The sequence below is a fragment of the Strigops habroptila genome, chromosome 21 (assembly GCF_004027225.2).
Source record: "Strigops habroptila isolate Jane chromosome 21, bStrHab1.2.pri, whole genome shotgun sequence".
Lineage (NCBI taxonomy): Eukaryota > Metazoa > Chordata > Aves > Psittaciformes > Psittacidae > Strigops > Strigops habroptila.
Window position 1 is genome coordinate 4,193,151 of NC_044297.2, and position 20,396 is coordinate 4,213,546.

Consider the following 20,396-nt stretch of genomic DNA (forward strand, 5'->3'; position numbering starts at 1 on the left):
TCTCATAAAGATGGATTTTGGGCCCAATGGACTGTAACTCCTGTAAAATCACTGTTCCATAGATATTTCAGTAGATACTTCTTAACAGCTCCAAGGGAGCCTTTACAAGGGATTATGTCATGATGTGGAGCCATTAAGATCTTTGTACATTGGGAGAAAATACAGGTGTGCCGTGGAGCAAGGAGGGAATATACAGTAGCTGACTTCCAGCGAGCAAGTCATTACCTGGTTCAAATCATTAGAGCAACCTAAGAAGTGATTTTGGAAAGTGAATTGAACAAAGCTACTGCAAACCTGCATGGAATCTTACTTCCATTTCAGCTGACTTGATTTCAGTGAGGTTAAGGTTCATTTTTAAGAGGTTGTAATGAAAACAGAACAAGAGTTTAACAATGGAGACAACAATTAAGGTAGCTGAAGAGTCAAGTGCCAATTCACAGTGCTTTGAGTAGAGCCCATGTACCCTCAGACCAAATATTGCCCTGTCAGTCTCCAAATCTTAAATCAAAACTATCCTACTTAGGTTAAAATCATGCAGCAACTCCAGTATTTCATTTAGGAGCTTCAGAAACCACCCTTGCTGTTAAATGAGCTTAGGGAATGGGTCTACAAAGTGCAGAAATGGAAATAATTGGGATTTTTTTTGTTGTTGGTTGTTTTGTATTTTTAATTTGTGTGTGCGACTGAATCAAACTGTATGAAGAAATGTATTAGCTTTTATAGTGGAAAAGTTCTCAATATACTTTTCACTACTAGTTGTGTGCAGTTTGGGTCCAGCCATGCTCAGCAGTCTTGGATGCTCTTGTGTTGATATGTGATGCTTTCCAACAAGCTCCATGCCTTCATTCTTATAACCTGTCCTGACACTGCAGGCACTGACTCCGTAGTCTGATGTCTCATCACACGACGTGTTTGGGATCTCTCCATTAGCCTCCCTTGATGTCTATTTGCCATAGCAGCTTTTCAATTATTTAACACGTAAACAGCTGGATTAAAGGAATGCAGAAAACATTCAGCAAATGTTACAGGCACTTGCAAACTTTGGGCCAGAAATTATGACTGCAGCAGAACTTGAGAAAGGAAAAGAATCAACATTAACCACATGCACCAACCTCTCATTGTGCCAGGGACAGGAAAGTCCTGAGGTTGGGAACTGCCAAAAGACCTTTTTCAGTAGAGAGCACATTATGATGGTGCATCTGGAAGGACACCTTGTTATTTAAACCATCAAAACATGACTATTTTCCAATCAATAAGCCAACTGTCAGCTTAAAATCTGTGCTCTGCATGGATGTGTGTGTGCCTGCAATTGGAGTGTATAAACCATGGAATATGTATGCATAAAAATATGTTGTACATCTCCAAGAGATAAAGGGGATTGGATTTTCTCCCTGAGAAGTCTTTTAAAGTGAGTTCAATGTGGGGTTTGTGTCCAGCTTTAACACTGCTGGACTCTTGAAATAGCCTCATCTCTGGCTTTTGTAATACCTCCTTAAGCATCGAGTTTAATCTGTCCCTGTGATCTCTCCAAATCAGGGAAGAGTATTAGAATTTGAAGTGGATGAAGAATACAGATCATAGTTGCTGCGTTTGGAAACAGCTGGAGCCCTCACACAAGCTCATTAGTCTCGTTACAAAGCAGAGCAGTGCAGAAGTCTTACCTTAATGAGATTAAACACAAGCACAAACAACCCAGTGGGTGAATGGCCACTCTGCTTAGGCAGAGGAAGCTGCTGGTTGCACAGGGGCTTTATTAATCATGGGCTTGAGTGGGGTGATCAGCGGCTGGGTGGGGGGATAGAAAGTTTGGTCCATTGAGACTTGGTTTCAGACTGTTGTGCAGCCTCCTGCAACTCCCCTCAAGGTCCAAAGCCAGGTCGGTGTCTGCTGTGTAAAGAGGCTGAGTAATCAGGTATTTGCTTTTTGCTTTGGTACATTTCACAGGCCTTGCTTGTTTTCAGTAGGTGGAAGGTCAGGAGCTGGAATTACAAAGTGTTAACTCAGGATCTCTCCTAGAAGCCCTGGGAGTGCGTTTTGCTCTAGCCAGAGGGTAAGGCTCCGTAGCTGAATGCAGAGCTCTATAACAACATCGTGAATATACACGTAGATACGCTGTAGTGGTCAAGGGGGAAATCCAAACTATGACCTTCACCACAAGTATGGGCCCCTATCGCTGTGCAAAAGGAGCAGCTCACTCAAAAGGTGGGGATCTTGAAGGAGCCGCCACTAAAACCAGATCGGAACATGTGCACTTGAATAAGTGAACGGCAAATTTTGCATTGTCTGAAGTGATGTGGGAATAGGTATTACATATACACAGTAAAATGAAACCAGTCTCATGCTTCAGGGTGTAAATTGATCACTGGAAAGGTCAGGAAGCAATTTTCCTCTCCTGTTAACATCAGTGCACAGTCAACTTGGGGCGCGCGCGCGTGTGTGAATGTGAGCGAGGGAGGGCTGGAATGAAGGGAAGCAATTTCTCCTGTAGTATTTGCCAGAAGCAAAATAACTTGCTGCAGCCATGAGTTTATAGCAAACTGACTGCTCAAGTGTTTGAGTTTTACCTCGTCTTGATTTCTGGGTGCCCAATCTAAGGCGCTTTAAAGGAGCATGGCTTTCACAATGTGTTTTGTGATGATCCAGGCTGCTTTTGAATGTTGTGTGCAGTTGCACCAACTGGCTCTTCTTACATGAAACCTGGGCTTTGAGCTTGATGTCTAGTCATGGTTTTGAATCAGGAGCCCAGAAAAGTTGCGTGCTGGTGTTTGAACCCACTGAGATGTGCATCTTAGTCTAGTGGTTTTAGTACAGCATGACTTAGCACAGTGTTTTTTCTGAAGAACCTCATACTAAACCCAGTAAAACATATCTTGCTGTGTATCTTCATAATCATCATAACTTCTTAGGGCAGTTGCCCTGAAATAACAGAAGAGTCAAACCAGGCAAAGTCAAGTCCCCTTGAGTGTCAACCCCAGCAGAGATACTGAAATGAAGTCCCTGTGCCTGTCTTCTGCCCGCCACCACCCCAACCCTTCACTCCAATCCCATATTAAGGTCCTGGAAAGGCAAAATCAGCTGTGGGGTGTTTCCTCAAATTAAACTGTCTCATTTGAGGCTCACCAATTGCCAGTTAACAGAGTTCATACCCCAAAATGAAGCTTCTTTTTTAGCCTCTGGCACATGTGTGCTACATCAAAGAGTACTGAAAAGGTTAATAAAATTTGGAGACTAGTAAGCAGAGATAAATGAAATGTTTGCAGGGAAAGGTGGAATTACTTTAAATGTATAAATTTATTTAATTAATAGCACTGCACCGGCTACCAAGAAGGAGAAAAATGACTGCTATAGCTGAACCCAGGACAAATGCACACTGGAGATGTTCATATTCCTCAGAAATACAAGATGGTACATATATGCATTCTTGTTTGCAAAATAGCCAGTGATACTTTGGGTGCCCTTTCCCTCTTTCTCTGCACCCAGTTGCTGAGTGAAATCTCAGGCCGTGGCTGTTTGATGCACAAGGGTTGCTTTGTGCACCAGGAGCAGAGTCCCTGGTCTACAGCCTGTAACACTGCCCATTTCACAGGACACACTGGCATGCACGTTTCTGTGAGTCCAGGCTCTTCAACATTAAAGCAAGACCCTTCATTTTAATCATTAGAGAATGAATCCAGTGCTAATAGCACTTAATTGTTTCACTAGAATGATCTCCATTGGTTTTGGCAGCCGAAATGAAAACAATTCCAAATACCATCAAAGGAGCTTATCCACACACAGCATGTACAGGGAGAGGGGTTTGATATACAACGGTGGGTGAATATCCTAACGTCTCCTAATTCTGCAGACGGCTCTGTAATCCTTTTCTGTCTCAGTCTATGATCTTGAAAGGTCCGATGGGTAAAAGCAAAAGGAATAAAATAGACACAGAAAATCTTGCTCCGTGCCCCTGGAAATGACACGCCTGTGCCTCAACCATACACCTATATTAATCTTGACTTTCTTGAAGCTTGCCCGCTAGTTTAAATTTGTATGCGACATCAAACATACCTTTTCACATATGTTCTTTCCAGATTTTTTTTAACAGTTACTTAGCAGTTTATAGAAGGAAGTGAATGATCTCATCAAGCTGCTTAGAAATTAAAAAAAAATCTGTGCTTATTAATTATGCAGGATTAGTCTAATTATAATTCAGCAAATTAATTAGCGACAGAAGGTGTTCTGAAACATTGGAGTACATTTGCATGTTAAATGGAGAGGCTAGTCTGTAATATATGTAAATTTATGCATGGCTTCATAGTTTAATTTAAAAATTTGCAGCTGCATATGGTATGGGAGCAGGTGAAAAGTCAGTTTTAGTTTAATGATGCTAACAAACATTGGATGCTGTCCTGTCTTAGGGAAGGAATGCGCTGAATGCACCCCGATCTGCCAATCTATAAATCTGTCATAGGAATATAATGTTATACCAATGCTCAGATTCAAGGTCATCTGTGACTAGACCCAGAAGTACAATAGGTGCAGATCTACCAACTGAATAGACCTCAGGAAAGGGAGGAGGCAAAATGTGCACGGACCCGGGGTGCTGGGCTGTAAATTTGCCTCTTTAGCAGATGAATGCGTGTTTAGATGAATACAGTTTAGGGCCAGGCAATATTCTTGTCTTCATAAATGAGTGAGAGCATAAAGCTGAGTGATATCCACTCTGGAAGGTGTAAAATAGGTGCCTAACCTTGGTTCCATCTCTAACATTCGTATCAGTGCAACTTCCTGATCCCTTGGAGTCACTGGAAAGTTATTCCCAAGTTGAGCATTAACTGCAGGATGGAGAGTTTTTATGTTCTGGCCTCTGCCATCTGGCAGAAGGAGTAAAAACCAACAGCAGCAAAAAGGCTGTTGGTGTAATTGGTGCTCACTGATCAGCCTAGCATGGCTCGATAGGCACATCATTCTTGAGAGGGGTTCCTAAGAGCATGGAAGAGGCAAAAGAGAGAGGAATCCTAAGGGCCTATTTTTCCATTAAAAAATGAACCTTTCTGAGATCCGTAGGGTTTGGAAAGTAGGACTTGAGTTAAATTTGCATCTCTGTAGAGCTATAAGGACAAAGGGATACCAAAGAATAAATAGATATAACCAGAGTGCAGAGCTATGTTTCTGCGATACAGTCCAGCACCCAACCATTGGGTACTGCTGAGGCTGACCCAAGTGGAATGAAGAAGAATTTGGCTGTGTGTTATGCTGGGTGTTATGTTCTGGGGCAATGAGCTCCATGAAATTTTTGTCACTCTTAGAACCAGTAAAACCACAAACATGGGCTTGCAGGAATGGTGGGTGGTTCTTGGCTTGATCTGTGCTGTGGGGCAAGTCCCTTTATTTCTAGGTGCCTTGACTTCCCCATCAGTGAAGCGTGCATAAAAGCCTTTCTTTCCTCCTGTCCTTTGTGTATCTTTTCTCCAATACCAATTTCACAACGTGACTGTGTTGCTTAGCACAGTTGGAGCCCATAGATACTGTAATAAACCAGGGAATATTATCTGAACATCGCTTTCAACAGCCCGTCAGCCCAATCCTCTATTACCTCCCTGCCTATTGACTTTTGATTATGCTATGGCATTTGGTCTGGTGCCAAATGGCATGAATAATATGGATCTTACAGTATAAATAAGCTTTTAGCCATTGTCTTGTAAGTTACTGGAAAGTTTTGGGGTGGGACGAAGGAGGAAAACCCAAAGGGAAAGGGAAACTGCTCAGATTGCAGAGAGCCCTCCAAAGACTTTTTGGAGAACAATTGCAATTACAAACACGCTGTTAGTGTTGTGTTTCATTTTCAATTCGAACCCATAGAGTTCAATTATTATTTTCATTAATGGTGTCAGGTTTTCATCAGAGTGCACAAACAAGGAGGTTTTCCTTGGAGATCTTTTTTTCTCCTAGCAAATGTGGCCATGCCAAATAACTACATTGAGCACCGAGAAATGACTGTGTGTAACCGGCAGCGCGCTCCCCCCAGCCCTTGTTTCTTGAAAATGGAATCACTTTGCAAGACAGAATAAGCATTTACCAAATGAGTGTGAATTGCACTTGCTCAGAAGGAGTGGAACAGAAGCTACTGTAGAGATGAGAATTGTGCAGGAGGTGGAAAATGTACAGGATATAAACATCAAGTTTACTGACCTGTTTTGGGGTTGGATGACATTCAGTTCCTATTAATTTGGAAACTGAGCTTTAAAAAAAAGCCACTAAATACAGGCAGAGAGAAATATGATGTTCTAGGCTGCAGGGAGATGGGAGATTTGAGGAGGAATTGTTCTGTGGTTAAGACATGAGGCTGGGAGCTGGACATGAATTCAAGTCCAACCGTTGCTGTGGACTCAAGGTGCAATGTTCATTCTCGATCCATTTGAAATACAGGATGTCAGTACTTTCATCCTGGTCCCACATCAAAACTTTAAATCTAAATTGGAGTGATTGACTCAGTGTGGGAGAAGGAAAGCAGGATGTTAAACAGTGGATGTTGGTAAATGACACTGGACTATTAGCCTTGGAAAATAAAATTGTTTTGATAGTTAAGATTTATGATGTTTCCCATTTATTTGAGGGACACAGTGTCTTGTGGAATTTTAAAGGCCTTTTTGAGTTTTTCTGCTTTATTAAAACTAAAAGTGCTAATTCCACCTGTTCCCTATTACACTTATCTGATCTGCATCTCCTCATGCGCTTTGCGTTGCATCTTGGAATGAGCACGCTGTTATTCATAGAATGGTTTGGGTTGGAAGGGACCTTAAAGAGCTTCTTGTTATTGATTGATTAAGTATTAAGTTAATAATAAAGATGGGCCTAAACAGGAAACTTCTGATCTAGGCTTTCCTCAGTGCAAAGGATCTTCGTGTCCTGTAGATTTTAGTCCAAACCACCTTGATTTAATAATACAAGTAGAAATGCACAAAAGGCTCATATTTTGAAGCCAACTTCACTTCTGCTATTACAACTCTGCTAACAGCAGCACAGTTACTCCTGAACCGTACTCTTTACGCTCTGCAGAAGCAGACTTCCTCTTGGCAAACATCTATTTTGGAACTGGGAAAGAAATGTGGAGCATAGGAAAAAGATCCTGTGGAAAGGGGTCAGGTTCAGTGCCTAGAAGCTGAGACATCATCAGAGAGGTAAGATGGAAAGAAGTAATGGCAGTGGAAGGTTTTTATGTGGCAGGAAGGATAGGTGGAAGCATGAAAATAAGAATCATAGGAATCTGTGAGGAAGGGACCTCAAAGGATCACTTGCTCCATCTCCCTTAGGTTTGCAAACACCTTAAGTCATCTACACACAAGGCAAGCGAGGAGTTCACTTGCGTAGTCTGGTTGTCCTCTGCATGCAGCAGCTGGAGAAAGGTCTTACCAGATTGGTGGTCCCATAACTGGAGAAAGTACTTTGAATTAAGGCAAGAGGATAGAGAACCGTTCCTTGTTTTTCCCATGAGGAAATGAGGATGTTGTTGGGGGCAGGAGCAGCAGGCTTAATGTTCATGTGTGGGTTTGGTGCAACTGAAGTCTTCCTATCAAAAAACAAGTGACAAATGAACAGACACCTCTTCTTCTCCTGGCCTAGGCTTGGGACCTCACATCATCTGACTCCTGCCCCCTTCCCTCATAGTAAATCTCTGACAAACTCCAAAAAGTCTTTTGACCTACATATGTTGGGTTTCACATTTGTTAAACCGGGTTCACACACTATGCACAGGAGTTTTGTGAAGATTAATTAGCTGCTGTTTGTGGAGCATCATATAAGTATTCTGGATTGTTGTAATAACCTCACTCATTCCTCGCACACTATAAGGTGTATGTTCATTAGAATGCCTTTGTGCAAAGCCTGATCCCACATTGACTGTAACTGCTGGAAAAGAGCAGGGGAAATTTTCTCATCAGCTCCCTAATAATACACACCGACATAATGGAATGAAATTACTCCAGAGATAAATATTCAGATTATAAAGAAGTCTTCTACTGTGATATTCATTAAAATCAAGGTGATGATACCAGATAAATGTGATTAATTGATTTTAAGCTCTGACCTTCAAATGGATGTGCAGAATCTGACCTAGTCCCTTTGAAAGGAAGACATTTCAAGTCCAGCCACCTACTTTGCCGTGTTGTGCCATGGGGTAGGGTTACTGGTCACACTTATCTCAGAGTCTGCAATGCCAAGACACACATGGGTGAGTCAAGGGGAGGACGGAAGCTTTGAAGGGATTGGAGCCAGGCCCTCACTGTAGTGATTATTTTGCAGTTCATAGTAGATTTAATCTTCGTATTGTTTAACTGGAGCAAAGCTATTTGTAGTAACAGCTTCTAGTTTTCTCTTGGTTCACTTTGTGACTTTTTGGAAGCACTTGAATTGTTTAAGCAGAATGCCACCAGGTCTTTTATGTTTTCATTAGATTGAAGCATCATAGGGTTTGCTGATAAACATGATCAGACGAGGTGGGATCGTGCCAAAAAAAGGCTGAGGCCACGAATCCAGATTCTACAGTAACCCAAACAAGACAAGGATTAGCTCAGTATTTGCTTTACAAGGGATATTGTGGAAGTGTATCCAGAGACTGCTCATCAGTGTTATAACTCTTGATTCTCTACCTGTATTTGAAGAAAGCACAAAAGGTGGATGAAGAAGGTTAGTTAAGATGTAGAACCGGAGTCAGGAGAGCTGAGTCCTAGTCCCAGCTCTGTGGCAGACCTGCAATGGGATGGGGAGCGATTCCCTCCCAGTTCCCAGGCCCTGGCATCTTTGCCTGTGGGATGGTGAGTTCCACCACCTGCTGCAGAGGGGTTTTGTGAGTCAGAATTAATTGAAGTTTAAGTCCCACAGAATGGCGCTATAAAAGCGCAAAGCATATTATCTATTTCTGTGGTTCCATGTGGTGAGACTAATCAGTCCCAGGTCTTGTGGCAGGGTTTTAAATAGACATTAGTGGATTTTTCTTTTATACCTCCACCTTCTGCTGCATGTGGGACTGCTCTTCAGGGCTTCTATCTAGTCCTGTTGAAGCCATAAGAAGGTTTTTTTCCTGACTCCAGTAGGATTTGATTAAGGTTCTTCTCAATCATCCGAGATGGAAGAGAAACACTCTCAGAGGTGTGGAACATGCTTTCTAGTTCTAGCCACATTTTGAAGCTGCTTCAGGTGGCTACAGAACTTAATAATATATAGAACCTAATAATATATATATATGTATATAATATATATGTATACATCGATGAGGTGGGAGTGTGGGTCAGCAGTTTTCTTAGAAAGACCTTGAGAGATGCAAGAACTTTGCCCTTCCCCTTTCTCCCTGCCCATTGAGAGCCCATTGACAGGGGAATCTGTTCTGCCTCTCTCAGCTGTATTATGGGCTGTATGAGCACTCCCCGTCTGTTTTCCCACCAAGTCAGATCCCATTGCTCATAGTATTGCTGCAAAACAGTTGAGATAACACAGCTGTCTTTGTACTGAAGTGAAAAAGGGGCACTTAAATGATTCATCAACCTCTCTCCTCGGTGACTCCCCGTAGGAGGTGCAGCAACTTTTAAAATAGCTCCTTCTAAATCCTAAAAGAAGGAGTTATATTTAAGGTGGCTTTTTGGAGACCTCTGCAAGTGTATCAGGCTGTAGGTAGAAAGCTCGACTGTAAGAGAGAGACAATAGGAAAAAAAGGATAAGTCTATAGTTATATCGTAGTTAATTTTATGTCTATGCATTAAGTTAATCAGGTTTTCTATAGTAATGCCAGGATTTTTAGTGGTAGTGATTTAAAAGTGTTTAGTTTTTCCCCCAGTGCCCTCAGATGTCCATCTCTGAGGTGACTGAGTCCCACTTGCTCTGCTTGCCTGGACTCAGAGTTATCTGCTAAACTCATAGCTGATGTTCTTAGCAAGGAACAAAGGCCAGCTAAAGAAACATGAAAAGGAGCTAATTCTTTAAATTGCTTTTAATTTTTTGATGCATGTGGAGGTTAAAGCCAAAACTTAAAGGTTCTCATTTAAAAAAATTATTAAAGCTTTTCTGCAATTCTCCTGTTACCCCTAAACCAGCTTCATTTAGTGCTAAACCTTCCCTCCTCTTTGCTCCCCCCAAGTCATTTTTATTCTAATGCTGCAATAAATATTAATGCCTTTCCCAGATGCAACCACTTAAAATATATATGTATATATATCGACCTACCAAATACGTCATGCAGATGCCCAGTTGTGGATAAAATTTGACTGTAGAAACTGTGAAAGAGGAGAAAAAGAGATGTGGTTTCTTGTGTGTGCATCTAAATAGAACTGAATGTAAATCTGAGGTGATGGCAGGGAAAACTGTCTTAGTGCAGCATATCCAGTGAGCTTCAAAGAAACTACAGACCTCTTGGCACGGGCAGTATATGGGAATACTGCTCAAGCACTAAAACCAAAGCCAGCACTTCCAAAAGTGAGGTGAGGAATTACTGATGCCTGTGTTGTGCTATCTTAAAGGTGGCACGTTTTCAGCAACTGAGGTGCTCAGCAATTCCAGAAAGTCAAGCTCCTTCAAGCTCTTTCCAGTGGGTCTCCCAAAATTCCTCTTGGTTAAATATCTTGGGAAAAGACCCCAAAGCTCCGCACATTCGCATGCTTGGAGGCTGCTTGTTGCGAAGCAGGCGGTGAGTGGTGAGGATGCTCAGGCTCTTGTGGGAGGCAGACAGCGCAGAAAGGAGGAGAGTTTGGTTTTCTGTGTGGCTTGAAGGGACAGCGCACCTGTTGGTGTGAATCAGCACAGATCTAATTGAAATCCAAGTTAATTTTCACATACGCTGCTGATTTCTGTTTGCTGGGAATCTGAACCCAGAGATGTTGAGGAGAAAATATGAACGTAGTTCATTGCCACACAGTGTTGCAGAGTTCAGTCGTGGATACTGTTACACACACATTTGGAATTTTTACCTTTCTGTAGCTGCATTTTAGGGGTTGGTGTGACCCAGGTGCTGCAGAATCCTACAGCTCTTCCCAAAGCCAGCCCAGCTGACACAGCGAGTTCTCTTACAAACACTGTTCTTTGCTCTGATTTTCTTTGTCCTTTAGTTCCTCTTGATCAGTTTTCTCCTCTAGATGAATAGAGATGCAAGCATTTAAAACATTTAAAAAAGAAACTGCACATTTTCCTGATTAATTTGATTATGTTTGATTTATTTTGCCTTGAAAGTAGCAACTTCTTGTGGATTTTAGTTTGCGGTTACCCTCCAGTATAATCAGTTACCAGCAGCGCATTGGTTTTCATGTAAAAGTTACTTGCCTTGGTTTCGTTATCTAGTGTGGTTCTACTCTGCAGTTTTCCCTTCCATAGGTAGATCTCAGTAACAGAAGCTGGCTGTATATCTGCAAATAATGATTTTTATATCTGTAAGAAGAGGGCAGGATAAAAAGGAGTGTTTGTGAGTAACGTTTCTGACTCGAATTCTCCTGTGAATCTTCGCGCCAGCACGCAGAGTGTTTTTCCTTCTGCAAACATTCTGACAGATAAAATCTTGCTTCCAAATCACCCAAATAAAAGAGGTCACGGATTTTAGCACCAGGAATCAGTAACTCTTATTTGATAGAATATATTCACTCAGTGCTGCGCCAGGCATGAAGTTCTGTAGGGTTTTTAGTTGAGAAGACACGGAGGTGACCAGGGCTCTGTTGGGAGAAGTTGCCCCCTGACAGCTGAGCACAGACGCATCTCTGCTGCTGAACTTCAACCTGAACATGGCAGTGTGGCGCCTGTGCCACAGGAAGGACCAGGATCTCTCTAAGTCATAAATGAGAAGGAACAATGGAAATAAAATCCAGTCTCCAAAATGCACAGAGAAAAAGAAATATTTTAGCTATTTAAAAAATATTTGTGAGAGATTTCAGGCCAAAAGGAACGTTTGAGCAATCTGCTCTAGCGGAAGGTGTCCCTGCCCGTGGCAGGGGGTTGGAACTGGTTGAGCTTTAAGGTCCCTCCCAACCCAAACCAGTCTGGGATTCTGTGCTTTTAATTTACAAAGCTCACTGGAAGGCTGCGTTTTGTGACAGTCATTTTACATGACGTTATCTGGCTCTTTTTTGCGGGTTCAATTGTCATGAGGTTTCTGAAGGGTTTTGTTTGTTCAAGCACCATATAAACGGATCAGATCCTTCGATATTTCTTTGTATGTTTGGGGCAGATGGAAGAGAAATGCCACGATGGAAGTGGTGCAGAGCAAGCAGCAGTAACAAGGGCGAGCAGATTCCTGCTTTATTGTCTTGTGCGAGGACTCTTTGGGTGGGTGGTGGTGGTAAAGCCAGGAAATATACATCTTTCTCCTTTAAAGTTCTAATTCAAGGCATGAATGTGTGAGTTCTGAAGGGACTTAGGGACTGCGGTAAAAAATCGTTGTCATAGTAACAGAAAGGGAAATAGGCCTGGCTCACCTGGGACTTTAACTTACTGCAAAAGCGGCTTTTTTTTGTAAGGAAAGCACTCAGCAAAGCGAAATAAATAAATAAATGGCTCTTTGTATTCCAAATCAATCCTTCAACTCTTTATTTTTTCTTCCAGCCAAGTCTTTTTTCCTTCTAAATCTATCTCAAAGTCTTTGATTTTTTGATTTCTTTAATTATTGCAGTTAAATTCATTTTTGTCCAACAAATGGAACTGAAAAGAATCACAGCGAATCTTTTCACTTGTGATAGAGGATGCCAAAAAAAATCCTTGCCTGCTAGGGCTGAATTTTCAAGACGTGCTTGTTCTGTTTTTAAGCCAACAACTCTGATTTTTCATGTAATTTCTTTGCCTCTGAATTTCCTCAATGTAACGGGATGAATCAGATAACAAAGGGATGACTGCTCTCCTCCCTGGATCTGACACACGATTTCATGGAAACCTTACAGAAAAATGCCTGCCTAATATTTCTAAGCTTTAAGATCTAGTGCGAGGTGTTGGGGAAGCCAACGCAGCGCTCTGAAGATTCAACTTGTGTGCATGACAAGCTAAACTCGACCGAATAATAACACATAAAGATAGGCATATGTGACAGGGCAAAAGTAATTGGCATGAAAACTTTGTACGATGTTAATGGGTTTATCTGCTTGGACAGCATGAGCTGTCACGTATTCCTTCAGGTTGTGTTTGCATTATCCTCTCTCCAAATCTATCTAAGATTATAATCTGGACTCTTGGCAGTTCTGCTTCTCTGCTTTAGTTTTTGAAATCTTAATAAGTAAAACCATCGTCGTGATGAAATCTCATCGGCTGCTTCTGGGAGCTGTGTTTGTTTCTGGTTTTGAATACATTCTCAGTAGTTTTAAAGCTTATCTGCTTCAGAGTCGCCCCGTTGCGTTTTGTAATTTTTACAATGACATTATCCTTCTATATTGTTTCATGGCAAATCCCTTCAGACAGCAAAAGAAAGACCTTGTATGCGAGGGAGAGATAAAGAAAGAGACTGAAACCGTGTGGTCAAACATGCAGTGAGGCAACGGGCAGAAATCGGAGTAGATCTGTTGAATTACACGGGCTAGCAGCCCAGCTCAGAGTGGATTACACTCACATTGGTTGTACTTCACCTGATTTATTTTAACTTCTCTTTGTTAGGATTTGCTTGTGTTTGGTTTATTTCTGTTTTGCTAAGTTCCTGGTCTGTGGATACGCCACCATGTAAATCACTACCATGTATATTTTAAACCAAAATCCAACGAGGTGTTTTCTGAGGGTTAATAGCAGTGACGTGGTTCTTTATCTTTCCAGGTTCTTCCTAAAATTTTTTCTCAAGTGCAATCAGAATTGCTTGAAAACAGCAGGAAACCCAAGAGACATGAGACGGTTCCAGGTAAGTCTTAATGAGGCTCAGCATTAACCTGTCTGCTTTTTTCCTTCTTTTCCCGCTCCTCTCTCCTCCATACATAAATATGATGACAGTATATGATAAGCCATATCAGATATTGTTAAAGTTTTTCTCTATTTGTTGTGTTTAAACCCTTTTTTCCCCTTTTTTCCTCTTTTTCCACTCTGAATCCCCAAGGGGAAGTGATGTACTGCACCAACCAGCAGTGGATATTTGATTTGACACCCTCGGGCAAAGCACTCGCACATACAGCTGCCCACAGCAGGGATCATGTTTGTGATACTTAGATGCCTCAGAATTTTCCAAGTAGCTCTGTACGTGGTACACAAGCAGGCTCCTGATTTCCCTCCACTCCCTCTCTCTTTCCATCTTTTTTGCCTTTTAACACTCTCATGCCCTCCCTTATAGCTTCTTTTTTAAAACAAGAAACCAAAATAGCAATGGTCACTTTAAGATCTCAAGCAGCAAAGCAACAAGACCCATGGGAGGATGACCCAGCTGCTTTGCAGCAAAATCTGCCACTGGTTTCATCATAGCTGTCGCTGATGTATTGTGAACACCAGCTAATAAAAACACAGAAGGAGGTGAAGTGTGTCAGTGGTGAAGAGAAAGGCAGGCACGGTCTCCCATCTTTCATACTCAATCTTTTAAGCAACTATTTACAATAGATGTTTTAACTGTAACTTAGCCCTCTCAGAAGTGTGAATGGAGTGCTCAGGGGTTTACATCATGGATGCCCTGTTGTGTCTCCATGCAGTGGGAAAGGTGGCATGGCAGAGAACGTGGTAGGAAAGTGGTGCTGGAACGGGCTCTCCTGCAGTTGAGTGTGAGGCAGCGTGGTCTGGTGAAAGGGACAGGGGGTTGCGAGTCAGAGGCTTGGGCTGCATCACTAATCCAGTGTTTATTTCCACCTCTCCAAATGGGGATGCTCACCTTGGTAAAGCATTGTGGTCTTGATTCAGGAGAATGTTTGAGGGAGTGCATGCGTGCTTGGCCAGCCAGACCCTCTGTAACTACTGATGAAATCAAGGCTATCCTTGCAAATGCTCTTACTGCTACTTCTCCTCGTTATTATACCTTTTCTGTGCCACATCCCTGGTACAAAGAGGATTTTAGCTTCCTGAGGAATGTGTGGTATTCCTCGCGACCCACAAGACTTGCAGTGGGAAGGTGCCATCCTTAGGTGTGGCGATTTGCGTTTCATTGCTTGGGCACTTGCATCAGTCTCCTCATTTATAAATGAAGTTAAAACTCCAGAGGCGTTGTTTAAAACTTTCCACCAAAACATGTTTTCATGCACAAGTGGTTTCAGTTTTTTAACTTTTACTAGCAATGAAAAATCCACAGGAGGTATTTTTAAAAAAACCCAAATAAAGAGTTCAGATTTTAAGAGCAACTGCAAGTGGAAGCTTCTGAAAGCTCCAAAAATGTTAAAGAAATGTAGGCAAAGAATAGAAAAGTTATTAATTTTTTTGTTTGAGCAGAAATAAATATAAAGAAAAATTCCTGAGACCACAGTGACTTCTTCGTTCTGTGTTTCTAGAGATAAGACATGAGAAAAAAGAGGTGCTGATTGGTAGGGAATTTGTACTGATTTTATTGTTTTTTCAAGTGGCAATTTCCATAAAGAAAACCCCAGCAATTAGTTATCATCTGCCAAGAATGCCAAAAAACCTGAGAGTAAAGGAAAACTGGATTTATAGCATGTAAACAGATCTTGCTAGCTCGGAGAGGCAGCTCAAATAGCTGATTGTGGAATGTGATGAAACATAAATACGGAGCCTCCTGCTTTGTTTTGTTAGGAGTTGGTAAAGAATCTTGCACAAGGGTATCCTGATTAGCACCCGGGGATTCCAGGCACTGCCTTTTTACAAAGAATACTCCTTGTAAGAGCCAAAATAGAACTTCTGGATCCAAACACACCTGAACACTGCAGCAATTCAGATCTGGTTTCAGTCTCGTGCTAGCTGCCCCCTCGCTGTGGTGAGTGAACTAAACCCTGAGGTTTCAATCAGGTGCTGAACTGCAGGAGGATTTTGGAACTAAGTTTTTTGGCTGGAATCTCTTTCTATTATCAGCCTTATTCTTTGTTTCACCTCTTTAACTCCCGACCCTGAATGGTGATGTTACAGAGCCTAAATAGCTTCACATTTCCAGTGAAACATTGAACAGGGAAACTGAAGTGGGTCCTGCAGGACCCCCATGGCCTCTGATGGAACGCCTGCAGCCCGTCCACCTGGCTGTATGTGGGACAGTACGGCTTAGCTTCTGATCTCTGTACCAAAAGCAGCAGTGTGTTGGAGTAGAACATGAGCTGGGATGGGTTCTTCATCTGGGTTTTCTGCCTTTCAACATGCCAAGCTAGAAAAACAGAGCCAAGTGAAACTCTGGTTGTGTTTTGCAGGGCTTGCTTAAACTTCTCCTGCACGTTCAGTCCGTGTGAGTTCATCCCCTTTGAACTTCGTTGTGAGATTTAAGTTCAAACCTCCAAACTAATCAAGATCAGGCAAACCCACTAGGTTTAGCTTACTTTTTCTCAAACCCAAAAATGTTGACAAGACTTTTTTTTTCAGCATTACAAAAGTGAAATGAACCCTTTGAGACAAATTGCAAAACACTTGAGGTTGTGAGTGAAGGGATCTTCCTTCAGGCTTGTTCCAAACGGGACTCGTCGGTTGATGAGCTTTGTTCTGGGCTACAGAGGTCAGTACAGATAAAAAAAGATACAAAACGTACTTCAGCTGCTAGAATTTTACACATAGGGAGTAAAAAAGCTCAGTGTTCCAAGGGAAATTAGCCGTGATGAGCTGGAAAGACAATAAGCAAAGACAGCTTGTTTTCTGCCTGCCTCCTTGTTTCTAAGGATAGAAGCATGACTTCCCGGGATGTAACGGAAGTTAAGAGTGTTCTTGAATGCTCCACTGTCTTTGTCCTCTGCATTCTCTTTTTCTGGTTGATTTTTTAGGGTATTCTATGTTGTGGTTAGTTTTGGGGGTTGGTTTTTTGGGGTCAAAGCTTTTTTGCTTGCTGCTCGCTGAGCACAGTCTGTCCCCTTGAAGTCAGAAGTGGGGAGAAAAACCTGGATTACTTCGACTATCAGTGATGTGCTTGCACACTGTGAACATGTTCATTTTCATTTGAGCTGTTAAGATTTGCATCAGGCAAAGTAATTAATGTGCAGAATTGTTTATCAGGATTGAAAGGACAGTCAGTTGTTCATCCTCCCAACACAGGAACATGTGTGAGCACAGTAAAAGCAGGGTCAAAAGGCACAGTCCTGTAGGATACTTTATTCATTTTATGATTTAATTCACTATGTTTTATTCTTGAGCTACATCTAAAACCTTTATTGTTTTTTTCCCCAATAAATTATTTGTACAGCTGTCGTTATTAAGGCCCTCCTTTCTCAAACATTTCCACACATTTAACTTTCTTTATGCAAACAGACTTCTGCAGCAATGCTCAGTTGAGAATCTTTTCGTTTGTACCTCTGTTTTTCTGCAGAAATATATTCATTTTCAACCTGTCAGATCTCCACGAGACATTAAGATTTTCTTTTTTTTTTATGGTGGTTAAAAAAACAGAAGAGAGAATCCTTATATCAGAGTTCTCATTTAAATTGCTACTGAAATCTGGAACTGAAAGGGTCCCATCAAAAACCATGTTAGCTCTTCAGTGGAGATTGAATGAAAGCCCAAAGCTCAGGCTTTGTTGTTGAGACACAAATATAAATAAGAGACATGGAAATAGTGCTGTACAATGCATCTTATTGAGTTCTTCCAGCACGGAAGAATGGTTACTCATGTCTGGAAAAGTGTCAAGTTAATGCTTCTGATTAGGGATGGGTGTGAAGTGACACAGTTTGGGCTTGGCTTGGCTGATCACCAGCGTTCCAGGGCGCTGGGCTCCAGTCTCTGAGCCTGGCCTCAGCCTTGCTTCTAGATAAGTTATAAGATTTAGATATTTTATAGTAGAGCTATGATGTATTAAGCTAAATTAAATGTTAAATTTCACTTATATCACATTCATTTAAAACAAGGAGGGTGAGGAGAAGAAGGGATGGAAAGGTTACATTAACACTGCATTGTAAATTTAATACAGCTCCAGATGCCTGAAGAGGTGTTTTTTTAGTATAATTCTTTAGTTTGGAGAGCAACACCAGCTGCTTTGTGATCATATTCACTACTTGAAATTTGCTTTGATATCAAGTAGAGCTTCAAAGATGCAATGAAAATCTCTTAAGTTTTTTTTAAATCAAATACAGAGGTTTTCTACTGTTGAAAAAATGTTAAACCTCAGAAGTTAAAGGATGAGTGGTCAGTATTTTAGTGGGTTTTTTCCCCACTAGTAACATAATTGTGTGAATCACTCACTACTACAGTGGCTAAAGCAGGGAGAGGGAATCTTTCTAGAACTAATGGTTATTTTCATGGTTACTTGCTGGCTGCCCAGATAACATGGGGATGCAGATGGAGTAACATATCCTTGTGAATTTAACTGAAGCAAATATTGATTATTTATCAATTAAAATACTTCTGACCAAAGATTATCAGTGGAAAACTGAAACCAAAAGCGTGTTAAAATCACCTATTCAAGCTACAGTGCTGACTGTTTGAGTTCAGCTGAGCTGCAAAGCTGAGTTTACGTAGGTACTGTCATTGCTGTCACTGCTGTAGTCTCAGTGAGTGATTCTCTCAGGAACAGAATAAAACAAATATGATGCCCTCCGTTTAATGAGGACTTCTCCTGGAGAACTTGATTGTAGCCCAGTGATCCTTAATGGTAACGACCGGTGTGTAATGGGGGACAATAATTCTGTGGAATTAAGATGAGGCACTTCAGCTAAAATGCTTCAGCTGAGACCCGGTGCTAACACATTAGACTCCTGTTGATTGGGAATTCTGCTTCATCCAGTAACGTACTGATTAAACAGATCCTACAGAGAGAATGGTACAAGGCAACAGAACATCAATACTAACAATGGTCAGCTTTGAACCAACATGCTTTTTAGAAACAAAAAGAGAAAGGTCAGCAATTGCCCTCTGTTTTCAGCAGAAATCATGACATGGAATGTTTCCTGGCAGGTATCCCCCTCTAGATGCTCTAGGGGAGAAAGAGAAAGGAAAAATAACAAGGTGTGTCCCTGGGGAGATTTCCTGCCTGACCTCAGAGTGGTTGGATCAGTTCATCATCAGGCATGTGAGCAAAGCTGGCTGTGTTTGAGAATTCACCCAGCTGTCTTCTAATACGAAGCACTGAAGGATTTGTGTCATTCAGGAAAAAGAAAACTGGGTAAGAGTGGTGGGGTGATATTGTGAGTTAGCAATGCAGGCTGTAAGAACCAAAAAGGGAGAGCAAGAATAAAACATAACGGGTCTAAATCAAAATCCTTGTCATGCTGATGGTGAAAGAATGTGCCAGAGACCCCTACGGTCAGATTTGGATATGAGTAGGAATTGCTGAACTGTTATAGAGGTGAATACTACATGGGCTAGTGTTATGGGAGACTAATTTCCCAGGTATAGTCTGCAAAACAAGTGCAACTAGCATCAGCAGAGTCTAAAGCTATTAATGGGTGGCACATTTCTTCATCAGATAGTGACTGACCCAAAAAAGGGCGATGTTATTTTAGATTCTGTATGAGTAAGGGAAGGACTGACTGCAAGTGCAGAAGAAGGAGCAGTCATGGAGCTTAATGTGCCTCAGATCTAGAGACCAAATAGCCATCGTGACAAGGAGTTGCCAGAGTTATGTATTGTCTGTTAAAAACAAACTGCAGATGATGTTCTGCTATGTTTCAGGTAAGCTTTGCTAGTAGAAAGAGGATGCATTTGTACCATTGTACCCCACTGATTTCTCATTTGGAATACAATATACTGGTTTGACTATATTCCAAAGAGAATGAACATGAAATTGGGACAGGTGCAGGAATGGGTTATTCAGGTGACTGGAGAGTCAAGAGTTTGGCTCAAACACTCCAGTGACATGCACTGAGAAGGGACTTAACTGCTGTCTGAAAGTATCCTAAGGTAGATCAGAATGGGAAATAATGGTTTTAAAGTGTTAAGCATAAACTGACTAGGAATAAATGTATGTCCTAACCATCAGGAAAAGTAGGCTTCCAAACAAGAGGAGCACCAAAGGCAAAAGCTTGAAAAAAGCAATTTTCTAGAAGAAGCTACGTGGTTTGGTTGTCTGGAATAGCAGGAGACTCAATGTCAGTGACTCAGGAGTTAATCTCCTACCCCCATGCCCCTATAATCTTTGGAGGGCTCCATTCCTGAGATGAATCATAGACTCATAGAATAGTTTGGGTTGGAAGGGACCTTCAAAGGTCATCTAGTCCTGCAATGAGCAGGGACATCTTCAACAAGATCAGGTTGCCCAGAACCACATCCAGCCTGGATGAAGGCTACGTGCACAGGTTTTTCTCTTAGCCTAGAGTTTGCAGCAGGCTCAGGGTCTCAGGGAGGATATCCCAAAGAATTCAATGGAAGTTTTGAGCAGAGAGAGGCTGCTGGCATTTTTCACATTGTTTATCTTATTCCTAATCCAGCTA

General features: G+C 41.6%; 1 protein-coding gene across 1 annotated transcript in view; it reads left to right on the plus strand.

The window, feature by feature from the left end:
* Window positions 1-20,396, plus strand: part of EBF2 (EBF transcription factor 2) — a 126,497-nt gene that overhangs the window by 77,860 nt on the left and 28,241 nt on the right. The window contains exon 7 of the mRNA XM_030510217.1: window positions 13,741-13,822. Coding sequence (XP_030366077.1) covers window positions 13,741-13,822 — 82 coding nt within the window. The remainder of the gene's footprint in view (window positions 1-13,740; window positions 13,823-20,396) is intronic.